Genomic DNA, 16,987 nt, shown 5'->3' on the forward strand with positions numbered 1-16,987 from the left:
GAACAAGTTTGAAACAAATGTCAACTTTTGGTAAAGTATGAACTCTCAAACCTCATACACATAAACCAAGCTTTAATAAGACTCCTTGTACGGGTTTTGTAATTAAAAATTCAACATTTAAGTATGTTGTAAACATCAGACGAAAAGTAAACCTGAAAATACAAGTTAAAGACAGTTTAAATACAATTTAAAGACTCATGACACAAAGGACTTGAGTGTCTTTGTCCCCACTGTATGCACTGAGCTAAGAACAGAGCTTAGCTCATGATATGTACTCAATAAATATGAGTTTGATAACGGAAATGAAGCACAATTGGGGACAATGGGGATGAATGATAACTGATGAGGATTTTTGAGATTTCAGGCCACAATATGCGAACTGTGCAAACTCTTTGTATGCTCAAGGGACAAAATCTGACTTTCAACCTAACCAAATTCTTTACCGAAAACCACATTATAGTCAAATTTTTGCCAAATGCATGTTTACTGCATCTGAGTTGCTGATTGCAGCTACTCTTTTGCAAAGGAGATGGAATCAGTTTATGGTGTATTTTATTTTTCTACCTTACTACAGAGTCAGCAGCTGATAATGTGTTGTCATGCTCAGGAAGGCCAATTAAAGGGCTATACAGAGAGAATTAGATGTTCCTCTGCAGCTCCAATAAAAAGTAGAAAGGCACAACCATGTTAATTGAAACTCCTCTTATGTCCTGTAAAGAAAGAGAAATGTCTTATCCTTATGCCAACTGTGGCAAGGCTGCAAAGGAGTCGGCCTTCAGGATATCAGGTGAGAGTGGAGACCGGAAGAGGGGGGTCCAAGTATGGAAAGGTGTCACTAATTTATCAGATGTGACAACTCAATGTTGTCAAGAATTTTTTGCAAAAGAATCTGAGTAGCAAGCACCAAACTATGCATGAATTGTCAGCTTAAGATCTGTGGTTATCCTCTTCCAAGAAGGCAGAGAACACTGTGGTAGTTCTTTGTGTTACAAAAGCACGAAAGTTGTCCAAAAGCACGAAAACACCATCTTTAGAACATATGAGTCTCAGAAAAGTCTATGTCATTTTTTAATATACAGCAACAATTATTTTGGTTGTCTCTACACATGAGATCCTTTAGGGCAGAAAATCATATCTTTTTCAACTTTTTTATTGTATAAACTCAATAAATGCCATTTATATGAAACAATAAATGAAGAAATTCAGTCTGTTTTGTTTTGCTAGCAATGCTCAGATGAAAATTATTTAATAAAACTATAAATCAGAAATTATGATCAGCTTGCATGTAGACAACTATGGAAGTTATATAAAAATGGGCATTTATCAAGGATTTAAACTGTCCAGACTGGACAGCTAGGTTGGCCACATTTAGTAAATAAACAACTGCTCTATTTCCTTTTGATCTGCATAAAAAGTTTTAATAATTTAAAATTATGTATATCACATAATACTTTTCATTAGCAAATTCTGGCTTTAAAAAGGGACTGCCTTAAAAAACGAGAAGAGTTAAGGAATAGTCTCAATATTAAATAAAAGGCTTACAGTGAGACACAAAGAGGACATTAATAAGATCAAGATCATCTGATTCTCAGGCATGTATTACTCTTTTACTTGATATGCTGACAGCTACATACTGACATATACTCAATTCATATAATTATCACAGCATAAAGGAGGAATGTTTATGAAGGCAAGGTCATTGATAACGTAAAACAAAATGGTCGCAGCATGTCCACTATGGGCAAATGCTGAACAGTATTCATTTAATGAGAATTAATAACACACTAAAACCTAGAATTAAGCACATAGAAAGGAAAAGCTGCTGCCTAGTCTCAGGGAAGATACCACCCAGGCAGTGGTTTGATGCTTGATCTGCCATTTCACTTATTTAAACATATTCCTAAATATCTATGCCACAGATAATGGGTAACTTTCCTTTGTTTTGCAGAAGTTAATGGGATATATTGTAGACCCCACATAAAAAACAAAAAGTACCTGAAGAATTGCAACCTCATTACGAAGCTGGCTTTCTTGTTTTGTTGGAAACCTTAACTTGTCAATGATCTTAATAGCTACATCTCTTCCTGTTTTACGATGTTTTCCTTTAAAATAAAAAAGAAATAATAGCATAATCTTATTAAATATCATCTCTGTTGAAGAACACCAGAATTTATAAGGACATTTTAGAATTATAAAAATGGTTTACTGAAAAAATTAACATTTCTGGTGAGCACTGACTTTTGCCCATCAAGATTTCATTTCTTAGCTCCATTATTATAGATCAAATATACATTATAAACTTAGCCAAATTCAAAACACAAAAGAATTAGGACATTAAAAGCTATTCATATGAACAATCTGATATTTTCTTATAAAACATATGTTTTAGAAACAGGATATTGAGCTACTTAATATGGAAAATATTCATACCACTGGCAAAAGTACTCTCCTTAAGAAAGGATGAAGTCCTGATAAACTAATGTATGCTGTAACAGAAAGAATAAAAATCTTGGCACTAATAGCGTCATGGTCTTGAGCAAACCACTAAAGCTTTCTGAGTTCCTCATCTTCAATGGTAGCACTATTGTGAGAATTAGATGCCACAAGATATGTGCAGTACACAGAGTGCCCAGATAACTATACACACTCAAAAAACATGTTCTCATCATCATTATCACCATCGTCAACATCTGACAGGCCCTTTACATATATCCTATCCAATTTAATTCTCACAATAAACCTTCTAGGGAATCAAAGGGTCCCCTCAAGCTGTTCACTTCTACACTACTTGATTATAGAAGATACGAATAAAGTAATGCTAATTGAATTTGAAAGTGAAACTAATTACTCACTATTTTTGGCCACATATAAACTAATTCAAAATTCTATTATTTTTACATTTGGGGTAATTACTAGTGCCGCTTCTCCCTGAAACCACTTTCACTATTCCTTCCAGCTCCTTCGAGAATGCTTCCCTTCACAGCTGACAAAACTATTGTCTTGTCTTCATGTTCTTTACTTTCACTGGCTGCAATCTCTGTTCCAACTCAGACTTTTACTGCAACTGCTGTCTGCAAGACTGTGGCGTTTTTCGTCTCCATGTTTCTGTCTCTGTGGCACTTGACCTGTCTTCTGTGACTGTTCTCATCTGCTTCATCCGTATGTGTCCAGGTATAACTTTCTAGTCTTCCTTGTGGAGGCCTCCTTCTAAACCCGCTCCTTCACTGTTGGATGTTACAAACTATCTGGCGCATGCTGGTTTCTCTAATCTCATTTCTTAGCCATTTCACCCCCACACTATATTCAGTTATGTATATTTACCACACTTCATGGGCTTCCCTGGTAGCTCAGTTGGTAAAGAATCCACCTGCAATGCAGGAGACCCTGGTTCAATCCCTGGGTCAGGAAGATGCCCTGGAGAAGGGATTGGCTACCCACTCCAGTATTCTTGTCTGGAGAACTCCCATGGACAGAGGAGCCTGCTGGGCCACAGTCCATGGGGTCTCAAGGAGTTGGACATGACTGATCAACTAAGCACAGCACCACGCTCTATGCACCACGATTGTCCTTTTTTGCATGCATGCAATTAGTACACTGCAGAACAATTCCTTGTGTTGTACTTAGTCTCCCCAATCACACTGTTAGGCCTTGACGGAAAATACAATGGTTGCTGACTCACTGACAGGTTTTCTGTCAAAAAAAATGATTTGTACATTTTATAAGAATCAAAATTACTTTGTAAAACAGAGTAGAATTTAATTAGTTTTTAAATAAAAAAGCATAATATTATACTCTGATAAGTAATAGACTCAAACATTGTGATTATTTCAGAGCACCCCATCTCACAAAAAAGATAATCTGTTACTGATTATATTAAGTAATTGAAAGTTATGAGGCCATTTTACAGGGCAGGTAAAAAAACTGATATCTTTTTTAAGGATTTGAAAAATGTGATTGAACTGACTACAATCTAAGACAGAAGCTTTAACTAAATTCACCAAATAACCTGAGAATAAGAAAAATGTAAAAATTTAATATTTTACTTCATACATGTAAAAAATGCAAACCTTAACAAAATACATAATATTGCTAAAGATGTTAGAATAGAAGATGTTAGATTCTAACATCTAATAAAGACGTCAGAATAGACTAGTTTTTGCCTAGTTACATGAATGGATTTCTATAGCATTCTGACCAAATATGCTAAGAGGAAAAAGAATGTTTCCAAATTACAGTTTCCTTGTTTCTCAATATTTTGCCCGTATAAACCAATATTTAACCATTATTGTGTATAGAGTTTATCAATATTTAAGCAAAAGAAATTTTTTAGGAGTAAAAAAATTTCTCTTTCAAAACAGACATGTGCTAATTTTCCAGTTAGCGATAACCTCAAGAGAAATTTCTAAAAAGGTAAGTCACAGAAAGACATAACATCTAAAACACATCTACATATAGGTTTTTATATTCTTCTTGGAGATATTAATTTTCTTAATACAAGTAGCCAAAACTATAAAAATAACTGGTGAATCAACATACCTCCATACACAATTCCAAACTGTCCAGAACCCAGTACTTCATCAGGAAAAATCTGATAAACTGTGCTGATGTCCTACAGGTACAAGCCCAGAGAAAAACAAACATGAAGTGAAACAACGTATTAGTCCTAACAAATTATGTAACTTTATTAAATATATCATTAATACTTGATGAATTTAAACATAAACAATTTAAATGCCAGATGAAACCTGCAATATAATGATAATATTAAAAACTCACCCTTCAATTTAATGTTGTAATGTTTGAAAACTATTCTGCTCTTAACCAGCAGAAATTTTTCAGTGTTCAAGTAAATAGGTTTCATTAGGGAGAAAAAAAAGACTTAAAACTATATAATGTCATTTATATATATATAATGTCAAAAACATATGTAATGCCAGTATTAGAAACAGATTTGCTTATTGAGATGGTTATTTAGAAATTTCACATTAAATAATCATGATTCCCAATCACGTCTCTGTGAGTCCTGATTCCAACCCATTTCATTCTTTATGGCTAAAATGGTAAGGCTGCTTCTTATTCAATCATCTACATCAGATGAATTTAAACTGGAGGGAAAAGGGGCTGAATCACTGTGAATGAGCCAGAGACACAACAAACGGATAATGAAATTCTCATTCATAAGGTGACCAAACTGTTTCACTTTTTCCACTTACAGAGGTTACAAGTTTCCAAGCGTCTACTCTTTCCTCTTTGAAATAATAATTGCTAAGTAAAGCATTCTGTTTTAAATGACTGTGTTTACAACCTGTGATTTGATGATGACAATCATGAGAGTATAATGTAATACTTTTTCACTTTCAGTATTGCTATGACATACCATGGAATTTTCTGCCTATCCTCCACCCTTTTACCGTTGTCCTTTCAAAACCAAAAGTCCCTTTACCTCACATCTTACCCTTTGCATATTCTATATATTCCTATCCTTTTCCTTTGTCCCTCCTCCAGAAAAAAACTATAAGTCTTTCTATCCTCTGATCCCTTCAGAGTATCTATGGTTCAGAGTTCAAGGTTGTCTGAAGACAAGAAAAGAAATTAATACCACTCTAGTAGTCTGAGTCCAAGTACGACTTCATTTTTTTCTGATAGCTCAATGGCCATCTAGAATTTGTAGGTGGAAGAACCACAAAGGAATCTAGAATTTCACAAGAGATTCATAGGTAAATAAATATTTCTCAAAGTCTTCTCTGGCTAAGAGCAACAGAAATCTTTATCTATCTTTTGACTAACAGAAAAAGAGGTCTTTATCTATCTTGTGACTGACAGAATAAGAATACAGCTAATTTTTGTTATGAACTTTTCCTAATTCTCTCAATCATATTGGTTTTCAGTTTATTTTATGCCAATTTAGTAAAGGTTACAAAGTTACGCTGGTGATAAATTAAGTTTCACAGAGTTTACTTTTTGAGAAGTAAACTTAGATTAGTGTAAGGCTACAAATATTTTCCTTTTGGTCACAGACATAGCAGTCAAAATTGAGGGAAAATCTGAGTCACAGGATGAGGTAGGAAAGGCCTCGTTACTTTTGGGCTTCTAGCCACAGTCACAAAGTATAATAAAAAAAAGCAAACATATGACAGAGTGTAAATTACTTCATAATATGTATATGATCTACACAGAATTTTCAAAAACTGAGCTGATGGAATTAGGTGGTACAGTTGACTAGGGTGCTAGAATGTGGACCCATAAAATCTCATTTATGCAGTTTTATCAGGCCTCCTTGATAAGTACAAGTGATTGTAAGTGTATTTGCAACTCCTTGTCATATGATAGCACTCCTAGGTTGCAATCAAGGAAAGAGAATAAGGGCACGTTTAAGCTACTCATGAAATTCAAATAATTTATCTATTTTATCTGGTATTACATAACATCAACCATTTAAAATTCCAGTATCAAGATGGGTCAAATATATAAAAAATCAGGCACTGCATTATAATTGCTTACCTGAAATGAAAAATAGTTATTTAACTCTCCACACTACAGAACAGATTATAGAAAATCACTAAAGAATTGATACAATGTAATGTTTCTAAAATTTTATAGAGGAAAAACATCCAAAGGGACCCTATTTTATTTTCTAGAAAATACTAAAAAATTAAAATGTCAGATCAATAAAAATGTATTTTATGATGCTCTTATTTTCCAATAAAAGATCATAGTACCAAGTTTTATATTAGTAGGTACATACTCACCACATTTTCTTGAATCTGGCAGTTTGAAACTGAAATACTCACAGAAATATCTCCTAGAAATACACATTAAAAAATACACAAAAGAAGTAAGAGAGGTAATCGCAAAATAGGTAAACACATGTTTATTAATCAAGCTGCACGGATATTTTTAAATCATAGCAATTATATTCTTCTAAGAAAATGCCTATTAGAATATTTGTTTGCTTTTACAGTTACAGATTTACTCTGTACTTTGCTTTGAAAAATAATAGTATTTTGTCAGTTTAGAGTTGGAAGTCATAAAGATTTGGGTTCAAATTCTGGTTTGCCATTTCTTAACTCTGGTACAAGCAGAAGCAGCTTAATGCCACTAGGGTCTGATTCCCTTACCCATAAAGCAGGCAAAACATTAACATCCACCTATTAGGGTTATTTTAAAAATAGAGATCTCACATAAAATGGTTAGCACTCCAATAGGCATATATATCCTTTTAGTATGTACTGAGCTTCCCAGGTGGTGCCAGTGGTAAAGAAGCCGCCTGGTGAATCCCATGGACGGAGGAGCCTGGCAGGCTATACAGTCCATAGGGTGGCACAGAGTTGAACATGACTGAAGCTACTTAGCATGCATGCATGCAATGTGTACACTGGTTGTAGAGATCAGTCCAACTAAAGAGTTGTGACAAATCAAATCTATCACAGATCATCAGATCACTGTGATGTGAAAACAGAGGGTTCTTTGCCACAGGCTTCATTATTAATAGCCATTGTGAGATTGTAAAGTTACATTTGTATACAGATACTCCTCTAACATATCTTTCAAAAACGCATCCTCCATTTTTGATCTTGATTGAATTCTGGTACAATTTATCTCATGCTACAATGAACAGAGAGATCTACCTGGGAAAAAATGATTTAAGAGTTTCCAAGTACTCTGAGCACAGAGAAGGCACCGGCACCCCACTCCAGTACTCTTGCCTGGAGAATCCCATGGCCAGAAGAGCCTGGTAGGCTGTAGTCCATGGGGTTGCTAAGAGTCAGACACGACTGAGTGACTTCACTTTCACTTTTCACTTTCATGCATCGGAGAAGGAAATGGCAACCCACTCCAGTGTTCTTGCCTGGAGAACCCCAGGGACGGGGGAACCTGGTGCCTGCCGTCTACAGGGTGGCACAGAGTCGGACACAACTGAAGCGACTTAGCAGCAGCAGCAGCTAAGTCTCCTGCAGAGAGTAGCACATTCGGTGGTTTGGGAGGACTTGTGTTAACTCAGATTTGCAGATGGCAAAACTGGCATTCCAGTCAAGCTCAAGCTGACAAGATTATTTCTTTAATCACCAATAGCCCAAGTTTCTGCTATTATTGGATATATTGGGTTGACATGCATCTGTTCAAATTTTTAATATAAAATAAAACACCTTATCTGTAGAAGCTTTTATTTGGAGACCCCCCCCCTTTTTTGTTTGTTCAGTCACTAAGTCATGTCCAACTCTTTGTGAACCCGTGGACTGTAGCATACCAGGCTTCCTTGTCCTTTACTATCTCCCAGAGTTTTCTCAAACACATGTCCATTGAGTTGGCGATGCTATCCAACCATATTACCCTCTGTCACCCGCTTCTCCTCCTGCCATCGATTTTTCCCAGTATCAGGGTCTTCCAACAAACTAAACATTCCTAAAGGGGTTCTCTTCACCTGTTCTAAAGGCAGACAGAAAACCAGCAGACTCACTGTGCACGTTGGTTCCTGAACCCACAGAGGACCCCTTGGGTATGACGGGCATGAGGGCATGCTGGATGGCCACCTCCCACATCCTGGCCACATCGGCACCAACGCCACTGGTGAGGACACTGCTGTTTGGTGGTGGGCTGGAGGGGTTGACCACATTTTCTCCCACATAATACACGATGTTTGCTGTAGTGATCTCAAAACAGTGAGGGTTGGCCCCACCAGGAATTAAAGCTGATGGTTTTGCTGGTTCCAGAGATAAAATTTCTGATAAAGGTATTTCCTGTGGAAAAAAGTATGTACTAAATGGAGTTTATCAAAAGGATAAAACTTTCAAATAAAACTCATGCCAGGGACATGTAAGAAATGACATTACAATCAGCTATCATTTCTATAAAACAGTTTAATAAGATACAGAATATAACTAAGAAAAACACAAAAATAAAATTATCATCTCCTTTTGCCAGAAAAGTTTAAGTGGCTTTTTAGTATATTCATGCAATAAGAATAAATATGAATAATTTTGAACCTGCATCAAAATCTAAGTCTTAGACTATAAATGATAATTTTAATAACTGTGAGGTAAAATCATAACCCTTTTGAAATGCATTTGGGTATGCACAGCTGTTTTTGAATTTCAACTATTCTTTAAACCACTGAAAATGAATCATGTACTTTGGTTTGATAGATGTTAATATAATAATATGGCCACGTGAACAATTTTAGTGAGGAATACCACAGAGAGTGGTTTTAAAAGCAGTTGCCTTTAAGACAGTTTTGATATTAAAAAAATTAATCACCATATTGTCTTTTAGGATGGAGAAGAAATAATAACTTTTAAAACTAATTTTTAATTTAAAAGTTAATGAGGTTTCCTTTTTCTGTTAGGTCTGTGTAAAGGGGCCATGGAGAACAACACCTACTATCGCTGAGCCTTCATTATTCTTGATGGAGCAAATATATACTTTTTCACTCTAAATTTCTTTTGGAACTGTGTTTCACTGGGTGATATGTTATGTGACATCTGTATTATTTCATGTAGAGAGACAGAATGAAAACAGCTGCCAAATTATTTTTCTAGCAGAAAGTGCTCCTTATGATTGGCAATATAGGGAGGAATCATACAATGTTTCTTAACCCCTGGTGACATATTTGCAGGACTACCAGTGCAAAACAAAACAAAGAAAGTTGGCTAGAACAGACTTCAGGAATTTACTTTTCACTAATCTTCTGTGACCCTGAACTTGCTAGTTAAAACACATATCCCTGCTAAAATAGACAGTTAAGCTTCTTCTCCCCCACCTTCTCCCCCACCACCCCATGGGGCCAGAAGCATTCCACAGTGAAATTTGAAATTCACAGATGACTAATCAGATCACAACCTGATTTTCCCCAAATCTAAAAACTACAGAGAAGAAAAAAGTATCTCTTGGAGCAAGCTTCAGAAGAGTCACGTTTGTTGGGTGTAATTTTGTATTTCGGACACTCTACATTCCCATAAGCAAGCAAGAGGGGGCATGAGACCTCAGTCAAGGAAAGAGTCACCCTTACCTTGTAGTACCTGCTTCCTGTGTCATTTTGAAAGAGGGTAATACATTTGCTATCCAATCTCCAATAGTGCCGCTTCCGCTGAAACAGAAGTTTAATACAGTATATTTTAAAAACATTAAAAAAAAATCCAAGACAGATAAAATCAAAACATTTTCCCACTGGGGCATAAGATTTGATGGGGGAAAGTGTGCGGCCTTTGGAAGAGGAAGACTAACAATTTCAAGACTCTAGAAGGTGTCTATTCAGCAAATGTGTAGTGAGTTTCTGCACCTACATTTAAGAGTTATAAATATTAAAAGAGATGATGTATTAGCACCCAGAGCAGTGCCTGGCACTTAGTGCAAGTAGAATAAATAGAAAACATCATTTTAAAATTTATTTGATGGCTTGAAGAGCTAGAGGTGGATTAATAGCTGTAATAAAAGGGCTTAATGGGAGATATAATATTTATATTCTATTGTTTTAGAACATAAGGCATGCCATGCTGATCCAGCCAGGCATTCTGGCTTCCATTACAGATGGCACAGTAGAACTAAAGAATGTTGAGCAGGATGGCAAGGCTGACTCCATGGCATCAACCTCACATTAGAGGAATGCATCAATAGCTTGACTTTCTCTTAAGCTTACTGCAGACCTAAACAACCATGATTTGGTGAGCAGGTCCTTGCGTATCTGTATGAATGCATGTATTTCTCCTTTTCAGACTAAAATGTCCTAATACTATTCTTGGTCTCTTCTACAACCTATCTTACACCAGTCAAATATACTAAATATGCTTCAAATATTTTACCACATCTAGGAAAGACTGGATGAAATTCAGTTGAGTCCTACCTTAAGCTCTCTCTGGAAGAGAAGGTTGAGATTATAGACACAGCTGTTAGGTTATAGGTGTCAATTTACCCAAAGAAATGATAGGAATTCTACGGCTAGGAGGTGATGAGTAAAACATTACCAATAGCTGAGAAAGAAGCTTATTACTAATTGAAACATACATCAATACATGCACAACCTCATGCATCAACTATCAGGAAGATAAGAAGTAGTGAGAAACTCAGAGTATAATAAAAATTTTAAATGTGCTGTCTTTTATCTAAGATTACTACGTTTCTGAATAGGTCAATTTTTAAGTGAACACTTAAGGATTTAAGAAGTATGTAACAGTTATCATTTTTTTTCTCCCTAAAATGCAGGGCTCAAAAATTTTTTTGAATCACAGATGAGCATTCTGAAAGTTTTCCCGGCTGCTATAAAAAGCTGGTAGACACTCAAGTGGTTTGGGAATCATCTCAAGTAATACAGGGAAAGGACTCTGTTTCCCTGAGGTTGCTGTCTACTCTTTTCTAACTCAGTTGTTTGCTCAACTGCATGGAACCCTCAGAGACTGTGAACACTCTCCCCTGATCCTGGACCCTGCCTGCCCCAGGGTTTGTTCCTGCTAACCCAGACATCCCACAGTCTTGACAGAGCACCAGAAGCTCCTCTAGTTAAAGCTCACAAGGCAAGCCAAGAGCTTGGTGTGGATCTTACCAGCGGATCCTTGCTGGTGTAGTGAACCATCCATCCTTCCTTCATCACGGTGCTGCTTTTCCTCTTTGTGTGTTTCACGGATTGTACTACTCTCATGAGTGGGATGTTGTTGCTTGTTGATGGACTGGAGAAGTCAAAATAGTTTAAGAAAGAAATGTTTTGAGATATAGATCTTCTTTTCCTGCCTAAAGCCTTATTTCAGCTCTCTCTCAAAGTGAAAGGCAAAAGAAAATTTCAAACCCCATTTTTAGTGAAAGGTATTCTTCCCTGGTGGCTCAGACGATAAAGCGTCTGTCTACAATGCGGGAGACCTGGGTTCGATCCCTGGGTCGGGAAGATCCCCTGGAGAAGGAAATGGCAATCCACTCCAGTACTACTGCCTGGAAAATTCCATGGGCAGAGGAGCCTGGTAGGCTACAGTCCACGGGGTCACAAAGAGTTGCTTCACATACATACACACATTGTCAGAGTACCATGGTTCAGACTCTGGATTGCTCTGAAGGGTGAGAGGTGCTTTATATGTACATCTTAATAATCCCTGAGCAGAACAATAAGCACCTAGGTTTTCAGGTGAACTAAACACTTGGTGCTTAGTATTGGGGTAAACATTGGGTAGATTACTATCACAGTATACGGAGGCCACAGTTCAGAGTCACACGTGAGTGATCATTTGCTTAATAAATATTATAGCCACAATATTAATCATTTAGATGTAATATGTTGATGTGAATTTCAGTCTCTCTCTACATAATTTTACAAAAATTAGAATCTGCTGTTCAAACTGTCTTTTAAATAACTATTGCTCATGGAATTATGACCCTCCTTCATCTCCTTCTTTTCTATCTCTGTATCTCCACTGACCCACCACTTACATGCCACCAATATTTTGATACTAAAGAAATGTTCATCTTCAAAAGAAAGTGGGGGCATAGGCATTTTCCAGTATTTAAAAAATATTTCTCGTTATTAAATGAAATAAAACCCAATTATTTTATTGGTCTCCTCTCATAAACAATTTTAGTTATGAATTTTAGTTATGAAGTGACAATGAATATGGTGCTTATAAAATGGACATAAAAGTTTGAATACACTTTATAAATCAGAGGTTTGGGAGCTATTTTTGTACAGTCAGGTAATACACATTTCAGGCTCTGCAGAATACTTAACTCTGCCATTGTAGTGTAAAAGTAGCCACAGCCATAGCTATGGATTGGCATGGCTATGTTCCAATAAAACTTTATACACAACAGGCAACAGACTGATTTGGCTATAGTATGCTGACCACTAGTATAAAAAATGGGGATCATCTACAAATCAAAAGTACAGACAATCAAATCACAAATATGAAATTCCACACACTTCTGAAACAAAATAAAGAACAGTAAGGTCCAGACATAATGTGATTCTTGAAATAAAGTGTCAGTGGCTCAGTTGTGTCTGACTCTTACTGACCCCATGGACTGTGGCCCACCAGGTTCCACTGTCCATGGAATTCTCCAGGCAAGAATACTGGAGTGGGTTGCCATTTCCTCCTCCAGGGGATCTTCTCCACCCAGGGATCAAACTTACGTTATCCACACTGCAGGCCAACTATAAAATAGATGGTGTCTGCTAAGGTTGATCCCTGATCTATGTATTTGCACACAACAAGCTTTGAATAAATATTAACTTAGTAGTAAATTTTCTGTTTGCAAGTATGTGTAACCCTCACATGCAAAAGAAAATGGGTCAAAAAATGAGGCAATACCAGGAAAGGATGCAAGCTACACCTCTCCAAGGGAATCCCGATCGCTTAGCTCCAAACTTAGGAGCTTCTTCTACAGTACGTAGCTCATTTATAAACAAATTATAGGAAAAGTCTGGACATGTTTCAGCTTGGTTTCAGACCACAGAGATAAAACAAACATGGCAAAAAAGCAAGTCACATGAATTTTTTGGTTTCCCAGTGTATATATGTTACGTTTACACTATACTGTGGTCTATTAAATGTGTTATATAGCACTATGCCTAAAAAAAAAAAAAAAATCGATATATATTCTTTAATTAAAGATTAGCTTATTGCTAAAAACTGCTAACCAGCATCTCAGCCTTGGGGCAAGATGTAGTCTTTTTGCTGGTGGAAAGTCTTGCCTTATTGTTGATGGCTGCTGACCCATGAGGATGGTGTTTGTTGAAAGCTGGTGTGACTGTGGCGATTTTCAAAAACAGGACAACAGCAAAGTCTGCCACATCAATTGATGCTTCCTTTCACAAATGATTTCCCTGTAGCACACAATGCTGTTTTATAGCATTTTACCCACAGAACTTCTTTCAAAATTGGACTCAAACTCTGTACTGCATTATAAATTAAATGGGTGTCCTAGTATTACTCTAAATCCTTTGCTGTCATTTCAACAGTCTTCACAGCATCTTCATCAGGAGTAGATTCCATCTCAAGAAACCACTTCCTCTGCTCAACTCTTAAAGCTTTATCATGACACTGCAGTCAGTTTCAGGCTCCATTTCTAATTCTAGTTCTCATGTTATTTGCATCACATCAGCAGCTACTTCCTCCACTCAAACTCATCCATGAGGTTTGGAAACAACTTCTTCCAAACTCCTGTTAATGTTGATATTCTGACCTCTTCTCATTAATCATGAATATTCTTAATGGTATCTGAAGAGTAAATCTTTTTCAGGTTTTCAGTTGACTTTGTCTAGACCTATCAGAAGAATCACTATCTATATGGCAATATTACAAAATGTATCTCTAAAAATAATAAAAGTTAAAATTAGTCCTTGATCCATGGGCTGTAGAACAGATGCTGTGTCAGAAAGCATGAAAACAACGAGAATCTTACCATCCATCTTCAGCAGAGGTCTTGGGTGACCAGGTGCATTGTAAATGAGCAGCAGCGTTTTGAAAGGAATTTTTTTTTTTTCCTGAGCAATAAGTTGCAACAGTGGACTTAAAATATTCAGTAAATTATGCTCTAAACAGATGCACTGTCACCCAGGCTTTGTTGTTCCACTTACAGAACATAAGCAGAGTGGATTTGGTATAATCATTAAGGGTTGTAAGATTCTTCAGAATGGTAAATGAGCACTGGCTTCAACTTAAAGTTACCAGCTTCAGAGTCAGCCTGTCCTTTGAAGCTTTCATCTTCTAGCTGTGAAAGTCTTAGATGACACGGGCTTCAAATACAAGGCTGTTTTGTCTATATTGAAAATGTATGTGTAGCTATCTTCATTAACTTAGCCCGATTTTTTGGTAACTTGCTGCAGTTTGTACATCAGCACTTGATGCTTCACTCCATACTTTTATGCTATGGCAATGGCTTATCCAGTCTTTAATAGCTTCACACTCATCTTCTGCATCTTCCACACTGCTCAGTCTTCACAGACTTGAAAAGAGTTAGGACCTTGATCTGGATTAGGTTTTGCTGTAAGGGAATGCTGCTGTTGGCTTGAACTTCTATCAAGGTTAAACTATCTCCATCAGCAACAGTGCTGTTTTGCTGTCTTATCATTCATGTGTTTACTGGAGTAGCACTTTTAATTCCATCAAGAACTTTTACTTCGCATCGACAACCTGGCTGATGGTTTACCTCAAGAGGCTGAGCTTCTGACCCATCTCGGCTTTCAACATGCCTTCCTCACTAAGCTTAATTATTTCCAGCTTTTGACTTAAAGTGAGAGACACATGAATGTTTCATTTGAACACTTAAAAGCAATTGCAGGGTTATTAACTAGCTTAATTTCAATACTGTTGTGTCTCAGGAAATAGGGAGGCCTGAGGAGATGGAGAGAGACAGGAAAATGGCTGGCTTGTAGAGATGTCATAACACATAACATTTATTGATTAAGCTTACTGTCTTATACAGGCTTGGTTTGTCGTGCCCCCCCAACAATTACAATAGTAACCTCAAAGTTTACTAAACATAGATCACCCTCACAAACATAATAATAGTGAACATGTGTGAAATATTGAGAGAATTACCAAAACGTGACACAGAAATGCAAAGTGAGTAAAAGCTGTTGGGAAAATGGCACTGATAGTTGTGCCCTACCCAAGGTTGCCACAGAGGTTCAATTTGTTTAAAAAAAAAAAAGGAATACCTGTGGAGTGCAATAAAATAATAAAACCAGGTATGATTGTAAACACAACTTTAGGTTTTCTCTATAATAGATTAAAATATCAAAGAGCTTTAAGAAGTAAACACCACTTGGGGCTCGCCTGTCTGACCAAGCCTGGGAGTGCACCCTCACCTGATGGTTCTGTTGGAGTCCTCGTGGTCCGGGTCTGGATCCTGCATTTCCCCACTGTCATTCTGGCACTCGGCCATCACCATCTCAGCATCCTGGACCATTGCCTCTTCCAGTTCATCCATGAGCCCACTGTTTCTTTCACTGTCATTGTCATCGCTCCCTTCTTCCATGACTATGTCAGACTCTGCCCCAGGGCTAAGCAAATCTACAAAATTGTTTTGCACCCATGAAGATAAGGCTAGTATCCTAGAGCCAAGACTTAAGAGAAAGTTAGGCAATCCTAAAACAAATCAATTGGAAGCCCTAAAAATATAGTCATGTGAATAACTCTTCTTTCACTTTCCTTTTAAACTTTAGCTCGTAAGTATCTGAATTTATGAGAGGATAAATATATAATTTTACAAGTAGATGCTCATTTTTTAGGCCCCTAAGCCTAGAAGCATAAATACATCATGGGGAGCCTTGGAAGGACGCCAAGGGTGATATAGAAACAAAGTGCTAGGAAGCAAAGTGATACCAGTGAAGAGGAAACTAATCTTATTTCAGTAGCACAGCACCCTGGTGGGAAAAAGAAATATGTGGGAGGATGTGGGAAACTTTCACATGCAAGAACACAGAATGTCACTGACTCCTGATATCCCAGTAACTGTTAAAATCATGAATTTCAATATATTAAATTGGTCACATAAGCAGCAGCATTTAAATAACTATCAAACAAATATTTGATATTTGAAATAATACTGAATCCTGCCATTATACAGTTGATGCTAATGTAATTACTTACTAATATAAAGTTCTTACTTTAAAATTAGAAAATAGACTGATTAGAGCCTATTTAAGGCTGATGGTTTAAATGGCCTGCCAAGTTTGGAAAATGCACATTTTCCCAGATTTTTCAGACTGTATGGAAAAATGCAATTTCAAATTAACCAATATAACAAAAGCTATACTGTTTCCCCTTGCTTCCAGTTATCTAGTACAGGTTGACATTTCCTGGGCCTGAATAAAATCAATACCACATGCCACTTAAACTGGGAAGACTGCCAAGTTTTTATCTTTGGCAGCACTGCAAAGCCAGAAACTACTATGGGAATGTTTTCCTAGAGAGCTTTCTCTTCTTATAGAGAAGAAAGTGGAGAATACAGATAATCACTTGTTCTTCAGGAACTCAGAAATACTCAACCAGTTTCTCCGATCTTTTACCAC

At 36.8% G+C, this 16,987-nt stretch overlaps 1 protein-coding gene across 2 annotated transcripts in view; it reads right to left on the bottom strand.

Annotated features, from left to right (window-relative positions):
* Positions 1-16,987, bottom strand: part of PRKD1 (protein kinase D1) — a 349,952-nt gene that overhangs the window by 38,214 nt on the left and 294,751 nt on the right. For both annotated transcript variants that reach the window (XM_052659486.1, XM_052659484.1), the window contains 7 exons: positions 15,782-15,986; positions 11,534-11,657; positions 10,007-10,084; positions 8,459-8,738; positions 6,750-6,802; positions 4,537-4,609; positions 1,996-2,102 (listed from right to left, as the gene is read on the bottom strand). In XM_052659486.1, coding sequence (XP_052515446.1) covers positions 1,996-2,102; positions 4,537-4,609; positions 6,750-6,802; positions 8,459-8,738; positions 10,007-10,084; positions 11,534-11,657; positions 15,782-15,986 — 920 coding nt within the window. The remainder of the gene's footprint in view (positions 1-1,995; positions 2,103-4,536; positions 4,610-6,749; positions 6,803-8,458; positions 8,739-10,006; positions 10,085-11,533; positions 11,658-15,781; positions 15,987-16,987) is intronic.

Source organism: Budorcas taxicolor, chromosome 21 (genome assembly GCF_023091745.1).
Source record: "Budorcas taxicolor isolate Tak-1 chromosome 21, Takin1.1, whole genome shotgun sequence".
Taxonomy (NCBI): domain Eukaryota; kingdom Metazoa; phylum Chordata; class Mammalia; order Artiodactyla; family Bovidae; genus Budorcas; species Budorcas taxicolor.